Here is a 20,904-nt window from a genome sequence, read left to right as displayed (position 1 = left end):
TCAACCTCTGCTTTAAGAAGACTCAATAACTTGGACTGCACAGCCATTCATGGCAATAAATTCCACAGACTGATCACTCTCTAGTTAAAGAAATTCCCTCTCTTCTATGTTTAAAATGGACCTCTGTCTATTCTGAGGCTGTGTCTTCTGGTTCTACACTCCTCTCCACATCTGCTCTATATAGACCTTTCAATATTTGATAGGTTTCAATGAGATTCCCCACTTATTCTTCTAACCTCCAGTGAGTACAGGTCCGGACTCATCAAATACTCTTCATACATAAACCCTTTCATTCCTGGAATCATTCTCGTGAATCTCCTCTGAATGCTCCCCAATGCCAACACATCCTTTCTTAGAAAAGGGGTGCAAAACTTCCCAAAATATTCGAAGTGCAGTCTGAACAATGCCTTATAAAACCTCAGCAACACATCCTTGCTCTTATATTCTAGTCCCCTTGAAACAAGTGCTAACATTTCTTTTGCCTTTCTTACCACTGCATCAACCTGCAATTTAACCCATAGGGACTTCCAAGTCCCTTTGCACCTCTGAATTTTGAATTTTCTCCCTGTTTAGAAAATAGTGTTTATTCCTTCCACCAAAGTGCATGAACATACATTTCCGCACATTATATTCTATCTGTTACTTCTCCCAATCTGTCTAAATTCTTCTACTGACTCCCTGCTTCCTCAACACTACCTGTCCCTCCAGCTATCTTCGTATCAGCCACAAAATGGACCATAATGCTCTCCATTCCATTATCCAAACCATTGGAATATAATCTGGAAAGAAGTAGACCCAATACTGAACCTTGCAGAACACGACTAGTCACTGGCAGCCAATCAGAATGGGTCCCCTTTATTCCCACTCTTTGGCTCCTGCCAGTCAGCCAATTTTATATCCATGCTAGTACCATTCCTGTAATAATATGGGCTCTTATCTTGTCAAGTAGAGTCCTTTGTCAAAGGCCTTCTGAAAATCCAAGTATACAACTTCCTCTGACTCTCCTTTATCTTTCCTGCTTGTTATTTCCTCAAAGAATTCCAACAGATGTATCAGACCAGATTTTCCCCTAAGGAAACCGTGCTATCAGGTGCCTCCAAGTGCCCAGAAATCTCATCTTTAATAATGGACTCCAACATCTTCCCAACCACTGAAGTTGGGGTAACTGGCCTATAATTTCCTTTTCTCTGCCTCACTCCCTTCTTAAAGAGTGGAGTGACATTTGCAATTTTCCAGTCCTCTGGAACCATTCTAGAATTTAGTGATTCTTAAAAGATCATTACTAATGCCTCCAAAATCTCTCAGCTAACTCTTTTAGAACCATGGGGTGTAGTCCACCTGGTGCAGGTGACTTATCTATCGTCAGACACTACTGCTTCCCAAGCACGTTCTCCTTAGTAAGAACAACTACACTTCTGCCCTGTGGCGTTCTCAAATTTCTGGCTTACTGCTAGTGTCTTCCACAGTGAAAACTGCTGCAAAATACATAACATATTCCCCCATTACTAACTCTACAGCATCATTTTCAGCAGTCAGATATCTAATTTTTTTTTCAAATCTTTTTATTATTATTATTCAAAAATAGCGCAAGTACATCTAAGTAACAACACTTACAGTGCCTCATAAAAGGAGAAATTATTTTAAGGATTGAAATTTTTTGTTAGTAAAAAAAAACCCTACTAATCAAGAAAAGTGAGGAAAAGAAAAGAAACCCATTGGAGGTACAACCCCGGAGCCATGTGTCATACAAAAAGCTTCTAAAAATAAACATCAAACCGCCAACAAGAAAAAAAGATATATAAAAAAAATTTACATTTAGATTGTGGAGGAAATCTATCAGTTAACTGAAATGATAATAACGAGCAAATGAGCCCCATCTCTTCTCAAAATCAAATAAAGATTCAAAGGTTCGACTTCTAATTTTCTCCAAGCTGAGACACAGCATCACTTGAGAGAACCATTGTGACAATAGGAGCTGATATATCCTTCCATTTCAACAAGATGGCTTTCCTAGCTATCAATGTAATAAACACAATAACATGTTGGTCAGACACAGAAATACCATAGATATTTTGAGGAATTATTCCAAAAAGCACAGTCAATTTATTAGGTTGTAAATTGATTCTGAGTGCTTTAGAAATTGTCGAAAAGACTGACTTCCAAAACTGTTTTTTTTACTTTGGAAAAATAAAGGTATTAATTCTTTTTTGGATTTATTTAAAGAAGGCAGATTGATGTCTTTTGAACAATTAGTCGATAAGTATTCTCTCTCATATTCACACTTTTTACAATATCTTCAAGTTAGACATATTTTACAAAATATTTAAGTAATTTTCCTTACATATTGGAGGCTGACTTGTTAGATACTATTATGAATATGAACCCCTCGTTGAAAGGTTCTATTGGAAGAATTTATAATTTATTATTACAATGGGATAAGCGTCCTTTACAAGGTTAAACAGGATTGGGAGAAGGAACTCAATTTGACTTTTATATGGGAGGATTGGACACAGATTCTGAAGCTGGTTAACTCTTCTTCAATCTGTGCTAGTCATTCACTGATTCAATTTTAAATTGTACATCGTTACCATTTGATGAAGGAGAGACTTTCTAAAATATTTCCCAATGTTGACAAGTATTGTGACAGCTGTAAAACTGAGATAGCTACACTGACACATATGTTCTGGTCATGTTCTATATTAAAACAGTTTTGGAAGCCGATATCCAATTTTTGACTCTTTTTTTTTTACTCTTTATACAGTATATCTGAACTTTGGTATCCTCTTTTATATCATTGGCTACCTTACCTTCATATTTCATTTTCTCTCTCCTTATGGCTTTTTAGTTGCCTTCTATTGGATTTTAAAAGCCTCACGATCCTCTAACTTCCCAATAACTTTTGCTATATTATATGTCCACTCTTCTGCTTTTATGCTGTCCACTCTTCTGCTTCCAATCATCATTGGCCAGCTCCTCTTTCTTGCCTCTGTAACTCCCTTCGCTCACTGTAATACTGATACATCTGACTTTATCTTCTCCCCTTCAAACTGCATGGTGAATTCTATCATATTATGATCCCTGCCTCCTAAGGTTTCTTTACCTTAAGTGTCCTAATAAAATCAGGATCCTTGCACAACACCAAATTCAGAATTGCCTTTTCCCTTGTGTGTTCAACCACAAGCTGCTCTAAAAAGCAATCTCTTAGGCATTCTACAAACTTCCTCTCTTGGGATCCAGCACAATCCTGATTTTCCCAATCTACGTGCATATTGGAATCCCCCATGGCTATTGTAACATTCCCTTATTGCATGCATTTTCTATTTCCTGTAAAATCTATATCCACATCCTGGCTTCTTTGGGGTCTGTATATAACTCGAATCAGTGTCTTTTTACTCTTGTAGTTTCTTAGCTCTACTCACAAAGTTTCTACATCTTCTGATTCTATGTCACCTCTTTCCAAGGATTTGATTTCACTTTTTACTAACAGAACCACCCCACCACATCTGGCTAACTGCCTGTCCTTTCAATACAATATGCATCCTAGTATGTTAAGCTCCCAACTATGACCTTCTTCCAGCCACGACTCACTGATGCCCACAGTGTCAACTTGCCTAACTCTAACAGTACTATAAGATCATCTACCTTATTCTGTATACTGTGTGCATTCAAATATAAAACTTCCAGTCTTGTATTCATCACCCTTTTCAATTTGCCCCCATGTTACTCCTCAACTCATTCCACTGACTGCAATTTTGCCCCATCATCTGCCTTTCTTTCCTTACAGTCTGACTAACAATGCATACCAACTGCCCTATCATTCCAGTTCCCAGTCCCCTGTTGGTTATCAGTTGTTTGGATTGAGGAAGTGGGGCTTGAGAAGTTGAAGCCAAGGGTATAACAAACTTGGTGAGAAGAGGCTAAGTAAGTGCCCTAGGTAGGTACAATACTCAAAGGTTTCAGACAGAAGGCACAGGTAAGAACAGGTAAGTTTTTTTTATGGTCTGCAAATTCTTCATCCTTTGTTTAGTATAAGCTGGATTGTTAAGATGATGGAATGCTCTTTCTGGGAAATGGGGGGATTTCCTGTTACCTGACTGTCTCCCTGATGACTACATCTGCAGGAAGATCACCACACTTCAGCTCCTGACTGACAAGGGCAAGTAACTAGGGCTGGAGCTGAATACACTCAGGACCATCCTTGAATCTGAAAACATCATCGATTAAATTTTATTGAGGTGGTTTCATCCAGGGTGCGGACTTCAAAATAGTAGATGGCTGAACACCAGGAGAACTAAGGGGAGTAAGCAGTCCATGCAGGGTTCCCCCGGGCCATTTCCCTCAGCAGCAAGTATACCCTTTTGGTTAGCACAACACTTTAGAGTGCAGTCAACATGGGTTCAATTCCCGCCACTGCTTATAAGTTTGTACGTTCTTCCCATGACCATGTGGGTTTCCTCTGTGTGCTCTGGTTGTTTCCCACAATCCAAAGACACACCAGATAGTAGGTTATGGTCATTGTAAATTGTCCCATGATTAGGCTAGAGTGAAATTGGGTGATTGCTGGACAGTGCAACTCGAAGGGGCAGAAGGGCCTATTCTGTACTGTATAAGAACATAAGAGATAGGAGCAGGAGTAGGCCAATCAGCCCCTCAAGCCTGCTCCGCCATTCAACTAGATCATGGCTGATCCAATATAAGATATATACACAGAGGCTTGTCCATTGAATGGATATGGATAGAACTCAAAAATAGGAAGAGTGCAAAATCTCTAATTGGATTGTTCTACAGAACACACCCCCAACCCTGCCAATAGCCATCAGGACAATTAGGAAAGGTAAAAGAACAACAAGGCTGCTGTCATGGGGAACTGCAACCTCCCTAATACAAATTGCAACCTTCTTAGTGCAAGTGGTTTAGATGGGACAGAATTTACTAGGGGCATCCAAAGGTTTTTGTTTAAGTCAAGCAAGAGGAGGGGCTGCACTGCATCTGGTGTTGGGCAATGAGTGAGGCCAGGTGATCACGGATCTTTAAGTTTTAAGACAGCTATAAATAAGGCTTATACTTGGATAGTAATCTTTGTGGGAGAGTATTAAACTGGCACAGGGTAAATTACAAGAGCATTAGGCAGGAACTAGGAAAGAGTTAATTGGGCACAGCTGTTTTTGGCAAGCCCATGTCGGACTCCGACACATGGATGGTGTTTAAAGACCAACTGCACAGAGTATAGGCCAGGCATGTTCCACTCAGAAGGAAAGACAAGGAGGGCAAGGTAAGAGAGCCTTAGATGTCAAGAGAGGTGATGAACAGACAGAGGGTGGTGGTCGAAGGGACTATTTTAGCTGGAGATCCATGTTTAGTGGTTTTCCACAGAGGTCTGTACTAGAACCTCTGTTGTTTGTGATGAATATAAATGACCCGGATGGTATTAACATGTTTGCAGATGGTATTAAGATTGGTGGTGCTATGAATATTGTAGAAGACTTGCAATGAAGTCAATTGGGTGGAGAAATGACAGAGCTAGTTTAATCCAGAACGGTGAATGGTAGCACCTTGGTATGTCAAATGTAAAGAGACAGTACCCTGTTAAAGGGCAAGACCCTGAACTGGCTACTCAGGTTGATAGGGCGGCAGGAAGCTTGCCTTGTTAGTCAAAGCACTGAGGTCAAAGGTCAGGAAGTTATGTTGCAGCTTTACAAAACTCTAGTTAGGCTGCATTTGGAGTACTGCGTACAGTTCTGGTCATCCCATTATAGGAGAGAATGCTGCTTGCCTTAGAGGGCATGAGCTATAAAGAGAGGCTGGACAAACTTGGGTTGTTTTCTCTGGAGCAGCAGAGGCTGAAGGGGGATCCAATAGTTTTATAACATTATGAGAGCCATAGATAGGATAGACAGACGGTATCTCTTCCTCAGAAATGAAATGTCCAGTATCAGAGGGCATGTACTTAACGTGAGAGGGGTAGTTTTAAAAGAGACGTAAGAGGCAAGGTTTTATTTAAGCACACAGAGTAGTGGGTGCCTGGAATCAGCTCCCTGGAGTGGCTGTAGAGGCAGATACATTGAGGACTTTTAAAAGATGTTTAGATAGGCACATGAATGTGTGGAAAATACAGGGATATTGACCCATTGTGTAGGCAAAAGGGATTAGTTTAGTTGGCCACTTGATTAGTAATTTGTCTGTTCAGCACAACATTGTGGGCGTAGGGCCTGTTCCTGTGCTGTACTGTTGTATGTTCTTCGTTCGTTGAGGATTTATAAGCTCACAGCAGCAATTTATGAAATTAAATTTAATGTTAGTGTTAAGCTGTAGAACAAGGAACAGATAGAAAAGCAATCTTTGTGGCAAAGTCTGCCTTGAACTGTCTATATGTTCTGGACGAATACAGATAAAATTGGAATACATTTCCATAATGACAGAATTCATTACTATAATCACTTTTAATTTGCTGAAAGGTTCACCCTGCTACCAATAGCATCAGTCTTTTCATTTTATATGTGAATAATTTTTCTTTAACTTGCAGCATATTACCATTTACTGTCAGGTTTCCAAAAGAAAAACTCTGCCCATGCTGGAAATCTGATATAAAAACATGAGGCTGAAAATGTGTTTATCTATTATGAACTCCAGCTCTGATGACAGGTTGCTAGGTTGAAATATTAATTCTCTGACTCTCTCTAAAGATGGTGCCTGGACTGCTGAGCAGCTGAGGTGAGGCGCAATGGTGCAGCTGATAAAACTGCTGCTTCACATCTCCAGGAAACCGCATTCCGTCCTGATCTTTATATGGTGCTTCTACTCTGGTTTTCATTCACACCCAAAAAACATGCTGGTGGGTTAATTCATGATTGTATTGTATGGTCATTAGTGTAATAAAAATGAGGAATTAATAGAAGTAAAAGAGAATAAGTTGCTGAGATGCAGGGAAATAAGGAGAATGGGATAATCAGGATTGTCCACACGGCAGCTGGCTTCTCGGAATGCCTTTTTCTATGTTGTTCTAAATACAAGATGTCCTGTTTCTATTTTTAGTGTTTCTTTGACTAGTTTACCTACCTGCTATCCTGATAGCTTTTGTACTGTTTAGTGATCTGAAAATAAAATCAGTGAAAAAGCTTGGGTTGGGTAAAGCTGAACTTCCAATACAGCGGCCTTGCAAAATGGAAGTGATGATTGCACCAGCCAATTGAGGAAGAGTCGATTCGTCAGCACCTGGTGGACTCACTATGCCAGTTTGCTCCTCCAGCCAGTCAGCATTGAAACACTACAACAAAAATGTTCTTGTTATGCCTTCATCATCAGGAAATCTTAAAAGTACTGTATGTTGCAACATTAACAGATACTTTTTTACCCAGTTCAACTCTTACCCCACAAATTGATTAGTTTTAAAATAAGAACTCTTGCTGCAGGCAATACAATAAGCAAATTGTTATGTATTTATGGGAAATTCCTTCAGGCGACCGCAGAAGAACAACTTAAACTCCAAATTGACTGTGGGGCTGTCATGTGAAATTAATTTGGTTTCTGTTTATTTTCTGGTAGATATGGTTTAACAGCATGAACTAATAACACCAAATTAGAGATCTCAATCTTCTGTGTGAATTAGGAGAACATATTGTTGTCTCTATAATGGATTGTTTTATAAGCAGAGTTGATTCTGAGCCAAACTAATATTGTAGGGATATGGAAATGATCTTCCACAATAGTTCAAAGTAAATGTATTATCAAAGCACATATACAGTATACCACCATATACAACCCTGAGATTTATTTTATTTTCAGTAAGTCCAAGGGCCATAATAAAATCAATGAAAGACCACACCCAAAAGGCCAGAAGCCGATGTGCAAAAGCCAACAATTACACAAATACAAAAGAAAAATAGAAACAATAATAATAAATAAATAATCAATAAATAGTTCTTGAAAGTGAGTTCATGGGTTGTGGAACAGTTCAGTGATGGGACGTGAAGTTGAGTAGGGTTATCCCCATTGGTTCGAGAGCCCGATAGTTGAGGGGTACAGTAATAACTGTTCCTGAACCTGGTGGTGAGGGTTCTGAGGCTTCTCTAACTTCTCCTGGATGGCAGCAGCAGGAAGGAAGCCTGACCTAAGTGGTGGGGATCCTTGATGATTTATGCTGCTTTCCTGTAACAACGTTCCATGTTGATGTGCTCAATGGTGGGGCAGGCTTTACCCATGCTGAACAGGGCCATAGCCATGAATTTTATTGGATTTTCTGGTCTAGGGCATTGGTGTTACCATACCAACTGTGATGCAGCCAGCCAATATACTCTCTGCCACACCAGCTATAAAAGTTTTTCCGAGTTCAGATGACGTGCAGAATCTTTGCAAATTTCTAGGAAAGGAAAGTATCTATCTATCTATCTATCTATCTATCTATCTATCTACCATGCTTTCTTTTTTAATGACTCTTGTGTGCTGGACCCAGGACAAATCCTCTGAAATGATAACACCGAGGAATTTAACGTCACTACTCAGCCAGATTTTCAAAAGCACAATGTAAACAATACATTATAACTGAACCTATTTTCTTTTCCATTAACATTTATAGTAAAGAAAATCAAGTGTGGTGCTGATTAAGCTATTGATTTTCTACCATCCATTTATTTTTATTGCTAAAGACTAATAGTAAACTCCAAAAGAGAAGTGTTTCATTTATCAGCACTAACATATCTTGAGGAAATCAAAACTCTTCACAGATGGTTAATATTAAAACGGTGTTGTGAAGTGCTTTTGGTTAAGATGGCACTATCAATTGAAAGTGTGTAACAGCTCATATTGTCAAAAAGATAAGAAATTCGACTAAAAACATCACTAAAAATGCCTTTTCACTGGTAAATTAGGTTAAATTATCACCACCAACAGTGAAGGGGTGAGTGATGGCGAGTCGAGTTTGGACAATGAGCCAAGATTGTTTCTTGCAGAACTGTTACAGTTGGAGTTCCAATGCTCATTCAACTGGCTCAGGAGCAATGTTGGATCGCTCTTGGCACCAAAAGAAGTTGGAGCCTGGGCGAAGAAGTTCCAATGCTCGAGCAACTAGCCCAGGTGCGAGGTTGGATCGCTCTGGCTGCCGAGCTGAGTTGAAGAGTTTGAGAGCAGCTTCCGGCTGGGCGACGGAATCTAGGCCTGAAATGAGTTGCTGGGCAGCGTGGTCAAGGCAGATGCCTGTGTCCTTGTGCAAGGTACAATTTGCTGTTTAGACAATTTAGATGCCAGCCCAGATCAGAGGCAAGAGCTGATTTTGCTCGCTCTCCGTGAAGTTCACTCCTCTCTCCAGGGTGTGGATCCTTTTGCTGTTCTCTCGTTGGGTCAATTTAAATACCAGCCCAGATAGACTGAAAATAGTCGGAAGAAGAGCCGATTTCGCTTGCTCTCTGCAATGGTTATCTCCATTGCGCTGAGGCTATGAAGACCGCCCCAACTGCTGTGCTCCATGCCCACTAATATGATGACCTGATAGCGAGGCTTTGGGCCTGCTCCAGGCTGATCCAGGGTTTGGATCTGCAAACTCAATTTTGGTTCAGAATGCTGTTGTTCACTGCAATTGTTTGTATGATTTTTGTGCTTTTTTTTCCTCTTGCACATCAAGTGTTGGTCATTTTTTTTATTCTCACTTTTTTTCTTTAATTGGGTTCTTTTGGGTTGCTTGCTTGTGGCTACCTATGAGCAAGCAAATCTCAAGGTTGTATAATTTTTACATTCTTTGATCATAAGTGAATCTTGAATCATGAAAGCAATCTTACTCACCTGACTCCAAGAGGAAACTGTGTAATGTTCTTGTATGGTTTCCAGAAGGTCGCTAAGTTCATCATGTGACAGATGATTTAAGTCTTGATCTGATTTAAATCTTAAAATTGCATTCAGATAAAATCCAAAGTCCTTATCTTTTTGAGGAGTGTCCAATGTGCACACATCTTGCATGTAAATAATATAATAAAGAAGGATAACAGAAATCCTATGAAATGCATCTTCCTGAGGACGATGTTCCTTGTCACCTCTTTCTATTATTGAGAAAAGAACATCTAGCGAAAGGCACTGTAATTGAAGTGCAATTGAATTTGAATAATTGTACATCTCGTAGCCATTAATTTAACATAATTATACATGTCTTTGGAATATGTAGTACAAAACATTGTGAAGAATAGGTACTGGAATATTTGCTGACTTAAAACAAATTAAATCAAGTTTTGGGATAAAATAATGCAGATTTGAATAGTTTTAGCAAAATATGTGCATATTAACATTAGAGCTCACATCATATTGATTAAAAACATTGTAAATGCCACCATAAATAATTCCCTAACCTAAAAGGTAGTTAAGAAGAAATAGCTTTGATCTTCTCATTTACAGTTTTATCCAGCTCATAATTTTCAGATCTGTTGTAATATTTATTGTATACCGGTATTTTTATTTAGAGATACATCATGGTAACATGACACCCAGTTATATCCATGTGGCCAATTAACTGACTAACCTTACATCTATGGGATGTAGGAATAACCTATGCAGTCATGGAACGAACATAGAAATTCCTTACAGATGGCAGTGGAATTGGACCCAGGTCTCTTGATTATAAATATCAGGAAATCATGAGTCAGATAGAAGTGTAATTAGGAAGATCAAATGTATTTCTTTTAAAGCTTCCTTTCTTTTTTTAAAGATAAGGGCAAGTTTAGAAATAATAAGAATTACATAAATTATATCATTTTTGTATTGTAACTATATCCAAAAAAACTGCAATAAAAATTTATGATAATACATTCATTTTTTTATATTTATTTCATTTATAAATATAGACAGCAAAATCTTGCTTATCTAACATTTAGGCAGCTGGAATTTACACACAAACTTCATGTGACCTTCAAAAATTTATAAGAATATTAAGCCTTCGGCCTCAACTCCTGAAAGTTGTAATGAATTTGATGAACCGATATTAGGACAAAATGAACATATTGCTCCACTCTTTTGAATTTAGTACTAAGTGATTGAAGTTTCAGTGGCAGATTATGGATAAAATTTCTATGCGTAGACTACATAAAAATTGTTTATTTACAAAAACAAACTCAGAGATTTTTTTGTTTTGAGTAAAGTGAACATGTTATTAATTTATGCATGATGGTAGTGTAGTTGAAGTGTGATGGGCAGCAATGTCGTCTTTGAAGATTTCGTATTTCATGCAATGGCTACTGTTAGAGACTCATAGAATACTACAGCCCAGAAACAGGCCTTTTGGCTCTTCTGGTCTGTGCCAAAATATTAATCTGCCATCATCCTGTACCTGGATCATAACCCCATACCTTTCTCATCCATGTACCTATTCAAAGTTCTCTTAGATTGTGAAAACAAATCTGCAACAGCCACTTCTGCTAGCAGCTCTCAGCACCCTCGCAATGAGGAAGTTCTCTCTCGTGTTCCCCTTAAAAATTTCTCTTTTTACCCTTAACCCAAGATCTCTAGTTCTAGTTGCACCCAAACTCAAAGGAAAAAGCCAGCTGCATTTACCCCATCTATACCCCTCTCCTCATAATTTTGTATACCTCATCAAATCTCACCTCAGTCTCCTACACTCTAGAGAATAAAGTCCTAACCTATCCAACCTTTCCTTATACCTCAGACCCTCAAGTCCTAGCAACATCCTTTTAAATTTTCTCTGCACTCTCAGTCTTGTTGACATTTTTCCTGAGGGTACATGTCCAAAACTGCACACAATACTCCAAATTAGGCCTCAACAATACCTTACACAACTTCAACATAACATTCCAACTCTGGTACTCAATACTTTAATTTATAAGACCATAAGATACAGGAGCAGAATTAGGCCATTTGCCCCATTGAGTCTGTTTCACTATTTCATCTTGGCTAATCCAATTTTCTTTTCAGCTCCAATCACCTGCCCTCACCCCCCCCCCCCCTCCCCATCCCTTCCTGGCCTGACCAATCAAGAAACTATCAACCTCGGCCTTAAATATAAATTTGTCTGTGGTGAAGAATTCCATGGATTCACCACCCTTTGGCTAAAGAAGTTCATTCTAAAAGGATGCCCATCTATTCTGAGGCTGTGTCCTCTGGTCTTAGACTCCACCAGCATAGAAAATATTCTCTCCATATCCACTCTGTCAAGGCCTTTCACCATTTGATAGGTTTCAATGAGGTCACCCCTCATTCTTCTGAATTCCAGGGACTACAGGTTCAAAGCCATCAAACACCCTTCATATGAGAAGCCATTCAATTCTGGAGTTATTTTCTTGAACCTCCTTTGAACTCTCTCCAGTTTCAGCACATCCTTTCTAAGACAAGGGGTCCAAAACTACTCACAATACTCCACATGAGGCCTTACCAGTGCTTTAAAGCTTCAGAATTACATCCTGGCTTTTATATTGTTGTCCTCTTGAAATGAATACTAACATTGCATTTGTCTTCCTCACCATAGACTCAACCTGCAAAGAAATCTTTAAAAATTCCTGCACAAGGACCTCCAAGACCCTTTGCGCCTCAGTTTTTTGTACTTTTTCTCCATTAAGAAGATAGTCAACCCCTTCATTTCTTCTACACTTCCTGACACTGGATTCCATCTGCTACTTCATTGCCCATTCTCCTCATCAGTCTATTTCCTCAGAACTACTTGCCTCCATTTACCTTCATATCATCTGTAAACTTGCAACAAAGCCTTCAATTCCATCATCCAAATCATTGACATAAAAAGAATCGGTCCCAACACAGACCACTGTGGAACACAATTAGTTACTGGCAGCCAACCAGAAAAGGTTTCATTTATTCCCACTCTTTGCCTCCTGCCAATCAGCCATAGCTTTATCCATGCTAGAATCTTTCCAGTAATACCATACGCTCATAACTTGTTAAATAGCCTCATATGTGGCACCTTGTCAAAGGCCTTCTGATATCCATGTGCACAACATCAACAGATTCTTGTTTGTCTAATCTGCTTGTCACTTCTTCAAAGAATTCCAACTGATTTGTCAGGCAAGATTTTCCCTTGAAGGGAATGCTGATTATGATCTATTTTATCATGTGCCTCCAAGTACCCTGAGACCTCATCCTTAATAATCAACTCCAACATCTTCCTAACCACTGAGGTCAGACTAACGGGCTTATAGTTTCCTTTCTTCTGCCTCTCTCCCTTCTTGAAGAGTGGAGTGATATTTGCAATTTTCCAGTCTTCAGGAACCATTCCAGAAAATAATGATTCTTGAAAGATCATTGCTAATGTCTCCACAATCTCTTCAGCTACCACTTTTAGAATCCTGGGGTGTGCACCATCTGGTCCAAGTGATTTATCTACCTTCAAACTTTTCAAATTACCAAGAACTTTCTCTCTAGTAATGGTAACTTCACACACTTTATGACCCCTGATTCCTGGAACTTCTGCCATCCTGCTAGTGTCTTCCACGGTGAAGACTGATGCAAAATACTTATTCAGTTCATCCATCATTTAATTGCCCATCATTAATACCTCCTCAGCGTAGTTTGCCAGCGGTCCAATATCCTCTTGCAGCCCTCTTTTACACTTTTTGTATCCTCACTAACATTACTGGCTAACTTACTTTTGTATTCCATCTTTACCTTCTTAATTATTGTTTTAGCTGCCTTCTGTTGGTTTTTAACTTCCCACTAATTTTTGCTCTATTATATGCTCTCCCTTTAGCCTTTATGTTGGCTTTAACCTGTTGTTAGCCATGGTTGCATCATCTTGTCTTTAGAATACTTCCTGCTCTTTGGGATGTGCCTTCTGAATTGTTTCCAGAAATTCCAGTCACTGCTGCTCTGTCCCTGCCAGTGTTCTTTTTAAATCAATTCTGGCCAACTCCTTTCTCATGCTTCGGTAATTCTCTTTACTTCACTCTAATACTGATACATCTGACTTTAGCTGCTCCTTATCAAATTTCAGAGTGAATTTGATGATAGCACAATCACTTATTCCTAAGGGTTATTTTACCTTGGGCTTTCTAATCAATTTCAGTTCATTGCAAAGAACCATTCCAGAATAGCTGATCCCCTTGTTGGCTCAACCACAAGCTGCTCTAATAAATTATCTCATAGGCACTCTAGAAATACCCCCTCTTGAAATCCAGCACCAACCTGATTTCCCCAATCTACCTGCATATTGAAGTACCCCATGACTATTGTAACATTGCCCTTTTGGCATGCATTTTCTATCTCCCTTTGAAATTTGTAGACCACTTCCATACTACTGTTTGTGGGTCTGTATACAACTTCCATCAGGGTCTTTTTACTCTTGCAGTCTGTTAGCCCCATCAACAATGATTCAACATCTTCCAGCCCTATGTCACCTCTTTCTAATGATTTGATTTCATGTTCCCCAACAATGCCGCCCTCTCTGCCTTTCTGCCTATTGTTTTGATAGAATGTGTATCCTTGGACATTAAGCTCCTAGCTATAATCTTCTTTCAGCCATGATTCAGTGATGCCTACAATATCATAAATGTCAATCTGTGACTGAGCAACAGTCTACCTTATTTTGTATACTTTGCACATTCAAATTTAATACATTCAGTCCTGTAATCACCCTTTTCGACTTTGCCCAACTTATACGTTGCAACTCATCCTGCTGATTGCAATTTTGCCCTATCACCAGCCTTTCTTCACTACACATTGCCTCTATTTGGTTGGTTTGTAACCCAACTACATCACCTTCAACACTATCACTCTGGTCCCCACCCCCTGACCAAATTAGTTTAAACCCTCCCAAACAACTCCAGCTAACCTGTAAGGATGTTGGACTCCTTCTGGTTAGGTGTAACCTGTCCTTCTTGTACAGGTTGTACCTTCCCTAGAAGAGATCCCAATGATCCATAAATCTGAACTCCTGCCCTCTGCACTAGTTCCTCAGCCACGCATTCACCTGCTAAATCACCCTATCTTTACCCTCAATGGCACATGGCACAGGCAGCAATGCAGGGATTATTATCCTGGAGATCCTGATTCTATTTAGCTCTCAGAAATCTCTCTTCAGGACCTCCCCACCTTGTCTACCCATGTCATTGGTACCAATACGTACCATGGCTTTTTGCTGCTCACCCTGACCCTACAAAATGCCACAGATCCAATCCAAGATATCCCTGATTCTGGCACCAGGTAGGCAACATACCATCCGAGTGTCTCCAGGACCTCCAGGGTAGTAACCTCTGGATTGCTGCCTGTGCCATGTGCCAGTGAGGGTAAAAGTAGGAGTTGTTCAGGAAGGCTTAAACTAATTTGTCTCTATTGCACCCACAAAATCTCATCTCTGTTCCTCTGGCTATTGAATCTCCTATCAACTCTGCAGTCCTCTTCACCTGTCTGCTTTTCTGAACCACAGAACCAGATTCAGTGCTAAAGGGCCAAAAGCTTTTTTTATTAACCTATCTACTGTACCTGTGATACCACTTCCAAGGAATTATGCATCTGTGTTCCCAGTTCCCTCTGATCTACTGCACTCATCAGTCCTCTACCACTCACTGGGCAATTCCTACCCTAGTTTGTCTTCATAAGGTGCAACACTTCACACTTGTTCTGCATTAAATTCCATCTGCCCCCTTTCAGTTTATTTTTTCAGCTGGTCCAGATCCCACTGCAAGTTTTCCACTGTGTCGCTAGTCTTGGTGTCATCTCGCAAATTAGCTAATCCAGTGTCATCCAGATCATTGATACAGATGACAAACAACAACTGAACCAGCAAAGATCCATGTGAAAAACACAAGTCAGAGAGGTAACCATCTACTATCATACTCTGGCTCCTCCCGTGAAGCCAATTTACTACCTGATCCTGAATGCCAAGCGAATGACCCTTCTTAACCAACCTCCCATGTGGAACAATGTCAAAGGCCTTGCTAAAGTCCATATAGATCACATCCACTTTCAACTATCAAATTTCCTGGTATCTTCCTCAAAAAACTGGTTAGACACAGCCTACCACACACAACACATTGTTGATTTATAACTAATCAGTGCCTGACTATCCAAATATTGGTCCTTCAGAATACCTTCCAATAACTTACTCACTATTCATGTAGCCTCATTGGCTTATAATTTCCCATCTTATTCTTAGAGCCTTTCTTAAACAACAGAACAACATTAGCTACCCTCCAATCCTCCGGCACCTTACTTGTGGCTAAGCATGTTTTCATTATCACTGCTGAGGTCCCTGCAATGTCTGCACTAGCCTCCAACAGGATCCATGGGAACACCTTGTCAGACCATGGGGCTTTATCCACCTTCATTTTCCTCATGACAGCAAGCACCTCCTCCTCTGTAATTTGTGTAGCGTCTATGACCTCACTGCTGCCTTATGGTCATTCATTTAATTCATATTTCTACTGTATTTTACTGTATTGGAGGGAAAATTCCAAGTCAAAATGACCCTTGTGTTTCCTTTCCTTGTCCTTCTAGCTGGCAGCTGTAAATAAAAACATCCCTGAAAAGGCGGTTCTTTAGCTTGGGTATGGGTTCCTCCCCTGATATCTCAACAGTCCCTCATAACTTGGGCTAGAAGGTTTGCAGCTTTGTGTAACTGGCTGCAGCTTGACATATGGGAGAGAATATTGGAAATTTTGCACAGGAAAACTGCACAATGAAATATCATGCAAAGTTGAAGACCAAGTTTACTAGACTGGCAGAGCCTGATGCATCATGTGGAATGAGCCCACATATATAATGGAATTTCATAAACACTAAGATCCTACTTCCTAGAACAACACAGTCATTGGATTCTCATCATGCGCCATCATCATTCTAACCACCTATTCAACAAAATAAGTATACAATAGACAATAGACAGTAGGTGCAGGAGTAGGCCATTCGGCCCTTCTAGCCAGCACCACCATTCACTGTGATCATGGCTGATCATACACAATCAGTACCCTGTTCCTGCCCTCTCCCCATATCCCTTGACTCCGCTATCTATAAGAGCTCTATCTAACTCTCTCTTGAAAGCATCCAGAGACTTGGCCTCCACTGCCTTCTGGGGCAGAGCATTCCACATATCCACCACTCTCTGGGTGAAAAAGTTTTTCCACATCTCTGTTCTAAATGGCCTACCCCTTATTCTTATACTGTGGCCTCTAGTTCTGGACTCACCCATCAGCGGGAACATGCTTCCTGCCTCCAGTGTGTCCAATCCCTAAATAATCTTATATGTTTCAATCAGATCCCCTCTCATCCTTCTAAATTCCAGTGTATTCAAGCCCAGTCACTCCAATCTTTCAACAAAAATAAAGCATTAGTATTTGAAAAATGTGCTGTGTGACATCACTCTTCAGTGTCCATTAGTTTTAAATGAGAGCAACTGACCAGAGCAATTGTTAAGACATGGATAAATACAGAAAATGAATAGCTACATCAAGCCTTGATGATACCTGAAGTAAAAATGCAGATGTTCTTTGCTAAGAGATCCTCCCACATAGGTATCACTGGTTGTACTAGATCACATGCTGCTGATGGCTGCTAATGAGCTCAGTGTGTGCTGATAAAAACTCTTCTGCACTTTGTGCTTCTCTCAGTGCTGTGAGGAAATGCTGTCATCACTTGTCCATTGATGGTGAGCAGCAGTGAGTGCTTGGCTAAACTTGCCTTCCGTTTCAAGCTATGAAATCTGACAATATTATTAGGTCAGGCTGGGTTGGCAATCTGGCATTTGATGTTCCTCAGCAATTCTGAGCAAACAAGGGCAATGTTATTCTTGGCTCATTTCTACTGAGAGAATTTACATAGAAATAATAATAGAAATAAAAACACCTGAAAGTTGTTGTTACCTGTTAAAAGTTGTTACCAAAAAATTTCACAACTTCCTAATTCAAAGTTATAATCTCATTTGTGGGTCTTTGGAACAGTTTATTGTTGATTGTAGCTATTTAATAAATTAAACACCAGTCTAGGAATGGTTAACTGATTCCTTTAAAAAGAAAGCTTGGATTAATGTGACTTTTCTCCATCATTTTGCCTTATTTCGAAAGAAAGATTTTGGACAAATGGTGTTTGTACGTATCCAGAGTGCTCCAGGTTTACTTTAAAGATAATTAATTATTTTCATTTTTAACTCTGCTTTGTATACTGAACAATGATTTAAATAATGAATGTGGATCAAGACAACAAAGCATTGAGTAAATCACTACTCAAGGACTAACAACAGCCTAATGTAGTAACTTATGCAGCACATTTTAAGTTGGGGTCCAGCTTGTACCCATACAGGCAAAAACTGGACCTCACAGTGCTTGTAACAGTAATGTTAGGAAATCAAGAGAGAAGGGCTGCTCCATTCAATTTTATTCCTTGGTCACCATGGAGTTTAATATCTGCCAACAAAAGGCAAGTTAATTTCTAAGGACAAAGTGAATTTTTCTGTGTAGCCAGGAGGACAAAGAGTACTTTCTTAATGATACAATCAGAGAGTTTTGAGATATGGACCTACCTTGTCACATTGGTCCTTGCTGCCAGCTATCCTTTCTGTGCACTGTACTCGATCCCACAGCTTTTGAATTAGGTTTCTAGTTTGACTCTCAGAAAATGCACTGTGGTTATTCAGAGACAACAGTTGCAGAAATTCCCCCGGGTACCTGTGTGTTTGGTCATCAGTCTGATTGTGCTTGTTGGTATGTCCTTTGGTGTAAATGCAAACAAAACTGGCATAGATAATACAGATGCCAAAAGACACCTTCCAGAGCGGCATATTCTGTCTTCGTCTCTTACTTTTTCTGAGGTATTCTTCTCTTTAATTCTCAGGTCTAGAGAATGGTATAGTGTCAGAAGAATGGTTAGTTAGGAGCCAGAATGAAGAATTGATACTTCGATTGCAAAACTGCTTTACATTAGTTCTGCTTATTAAAGTTAGTATGCATACACTTTACATGCTATTGGTGCAGAGAAAATTAAATTCTCTTGAGAGATATAGTTGTGGTTCTATAAGTGTTTTGAAGATGTTCCCTTTTCCATTGAAGACTTTTTGATTGATATTTGATATTGCATGTCTGGCATAAAAGTTACTTTTTACAGATGTTAAATTTCAAGTGTTAACCATTTAAGTTTGATGACCAAAAACTTTTATCATACTTTTATTAAAACTGCAAATCATTTTAGATAATGCCAAAAATTCTAACAGGAACTCATTAGACCCCAGTTTTCATGCATAGTTCAGGTCAAGAGCTTTTGATAAATTTATTGATGTAAATAGCTAATATCAGTTGATTTTTCTTTGCTGTATAATGACTATTGGGGACAGTTCTGTTGTATTGGTATTTATTCTGATGGATCACATTATAGGCAATCTTTGCTCAAGGTCTGAATGGAGACAATCTAACATTAATAAAGAAATCCATTTTTTCTTATGGATCTTCTATTTTTGTCTGCTATTTATTTTGTGTTTCTTTTCTTTTTCTTTGCTTTTGCACCTCAGAGTAGCTGGGCACTACTTATCTGTTCCGCAATTGTGTGATCGGGTTCTGAATTAAAAGTAGGAAGGCAGCTTTAGTTTTCATTTAGAAATCTGCAATTCCTTTTAAAGAGCAACAAACTACCAGACAAGTTTTGTTTAGTTCTGCTTTGTACGTGTTTCATGCTTCAATGTCCAGTGTACAGAAATAGCAAAGAATACATGAGGTAAACAAGCAAGCAGAGAACAAAAGTGATAAAGAAGGTAAACAAGAACTGAAGACTGACAGCCAAGTAAATATAAAAAGGATGGAAGGATGGATGGAAGAAACAAAAAATTAGAGAATGAGAATTACAATCCGCTTTGTGAAACAATGATTTGGTGCCACTGAAGCTTTGAGCTAAATACGCCACTGTAAACATTACAAATAATTCATCAGGCAAATGATGGAACTTTATAAGATCTATTTTTTACCTTTCAACTAAATGCATGGAATTCTTCTTCCGATACAAGACCTCTAATGTCTTCCTTAACCTCCGTTCTTATTAGTGAGAATTGCATAACAGTTCAGAGATTAGCAGCTCCTACTCAAAGTGTTCTGGTTGCCTTGGAGACACTTGGAATTATTCTGTATTGTGTGCACTTCAGTATATGTGTGTGAGAGGGGGAGGGGACATGGGAGGGAAAATGGTAACAGTGGTGTTCTGATGGCAGATTATTTATTTATACCTTCACAATTCATTTAATTATCTGTAACCTATAATGCACACAAATGTTTTGATAATTAACCATTTACTGTCCTAATTGTCTGGGTTTTTGAACATCTTTTTCTGCCTGTGACAAGTTTGAGAGCTTAAACCGAACCTTTGGGGTTTAGCACTGAAACAGTGGTGATGAATTGAAATGAAATGAGGATACAGGCACCAATATTTGTCATCCATTAATATTTGAAAATATTAATAGATGATAAAATTTAGGCACTAGCTATTAAAATGTAATCTGCAATAACTTTAAGACTGGCACTCGGTCAATGATCCATCTTAAATGTGGCCCTGACCCAGACTGTTGCTTGCTTTAGACAGGAGGTCATATGAACTGCTGATTATCCTTCTTTGAGTGTCGAACATTGCTTGTACCAGTATCAGTATTGAACTCAAAGCAAGGATTAATCTCTAAAGCTAATAGAATCCTTTAAAATTCAGGAAATATATCTTTAAGTTCAATTGTGTGGCATTTGGAGATGAAGGGTAATACCTTTGTTTCAATTAAACACCCGATTCGTTAATTTGTACAAAGCCACCCATCACTTCTCCATTAGTATCTCCCATCCCTTCTGTGTCGTTTTGGTTACTTAGGCTATGTCCACACTAGACCGGATAAATCCATAACTAAAGCTTCATCTCTTCGTTTTGACCCTCCACCCACAATGAAACGATGTATTCCTCCCCCGAAAATGGAGCTTTTCTAAAATACTGTCCAGAGTGTGTAAATCTGAAAAC

General features: G+C 39.2%; 1 protein-coding gene across 1 annotated transcript in view; it reads right to left on the bottom strand.

The window, feature by feature from the left end:
• The window catches only part of LOC140731463 (zinc transporter ZIP12-like), a 69,375-nt gene extending 49,381 nt beyond the window's left edge, over positions 1-19,994 (bottom strand). Inside the window, exons 1-4 of the mRNA XM_073052950.1 lie at positions 19,880-19,994; positions 18,449-18,761; positions 9,772-10,059; positions 7,057-7,264 (exon numbers count right to left, since the gene is read on the bottom strand). Coding sequence (XP_072909051.1) covers positions 7,057-7,264; positions 9,772-10,059; positions 18,449-18,706 — 754 coding nt within the window. The 5' untranslated portion in view covers positions 18,707-18,761; positions 19,880-19,994. The remainder of the gene's footprint in view (positions 1-7,056; positions 7,265-9,771; positions 10,060-18,448; positions 18,762-19,879) is intronic.
• Between the last annotated feature and the right edge of the window lie 910 nt (positions 19,995-20,904).

The sequence above is a fragment of the Hemitrygon akajei genome, chromosome 8, assembly GCF_048418815.1.
Source record: "Hemitrygon akajei chromosome 8, sHemAka1.3, whole genome shotgun sequence".
Taxonomy (NCBI): Eukaryota; Metazoa; Chordata; class Chondrichthyes; order Myliobatiformes; family Dasyatidae; genus Hemitrygon; species Hemitrygon akajei.
Note: the sequence above shows the minus strand (reverse complement) of the source record. Positions and strands in the feature narration are given on the sequence as shown.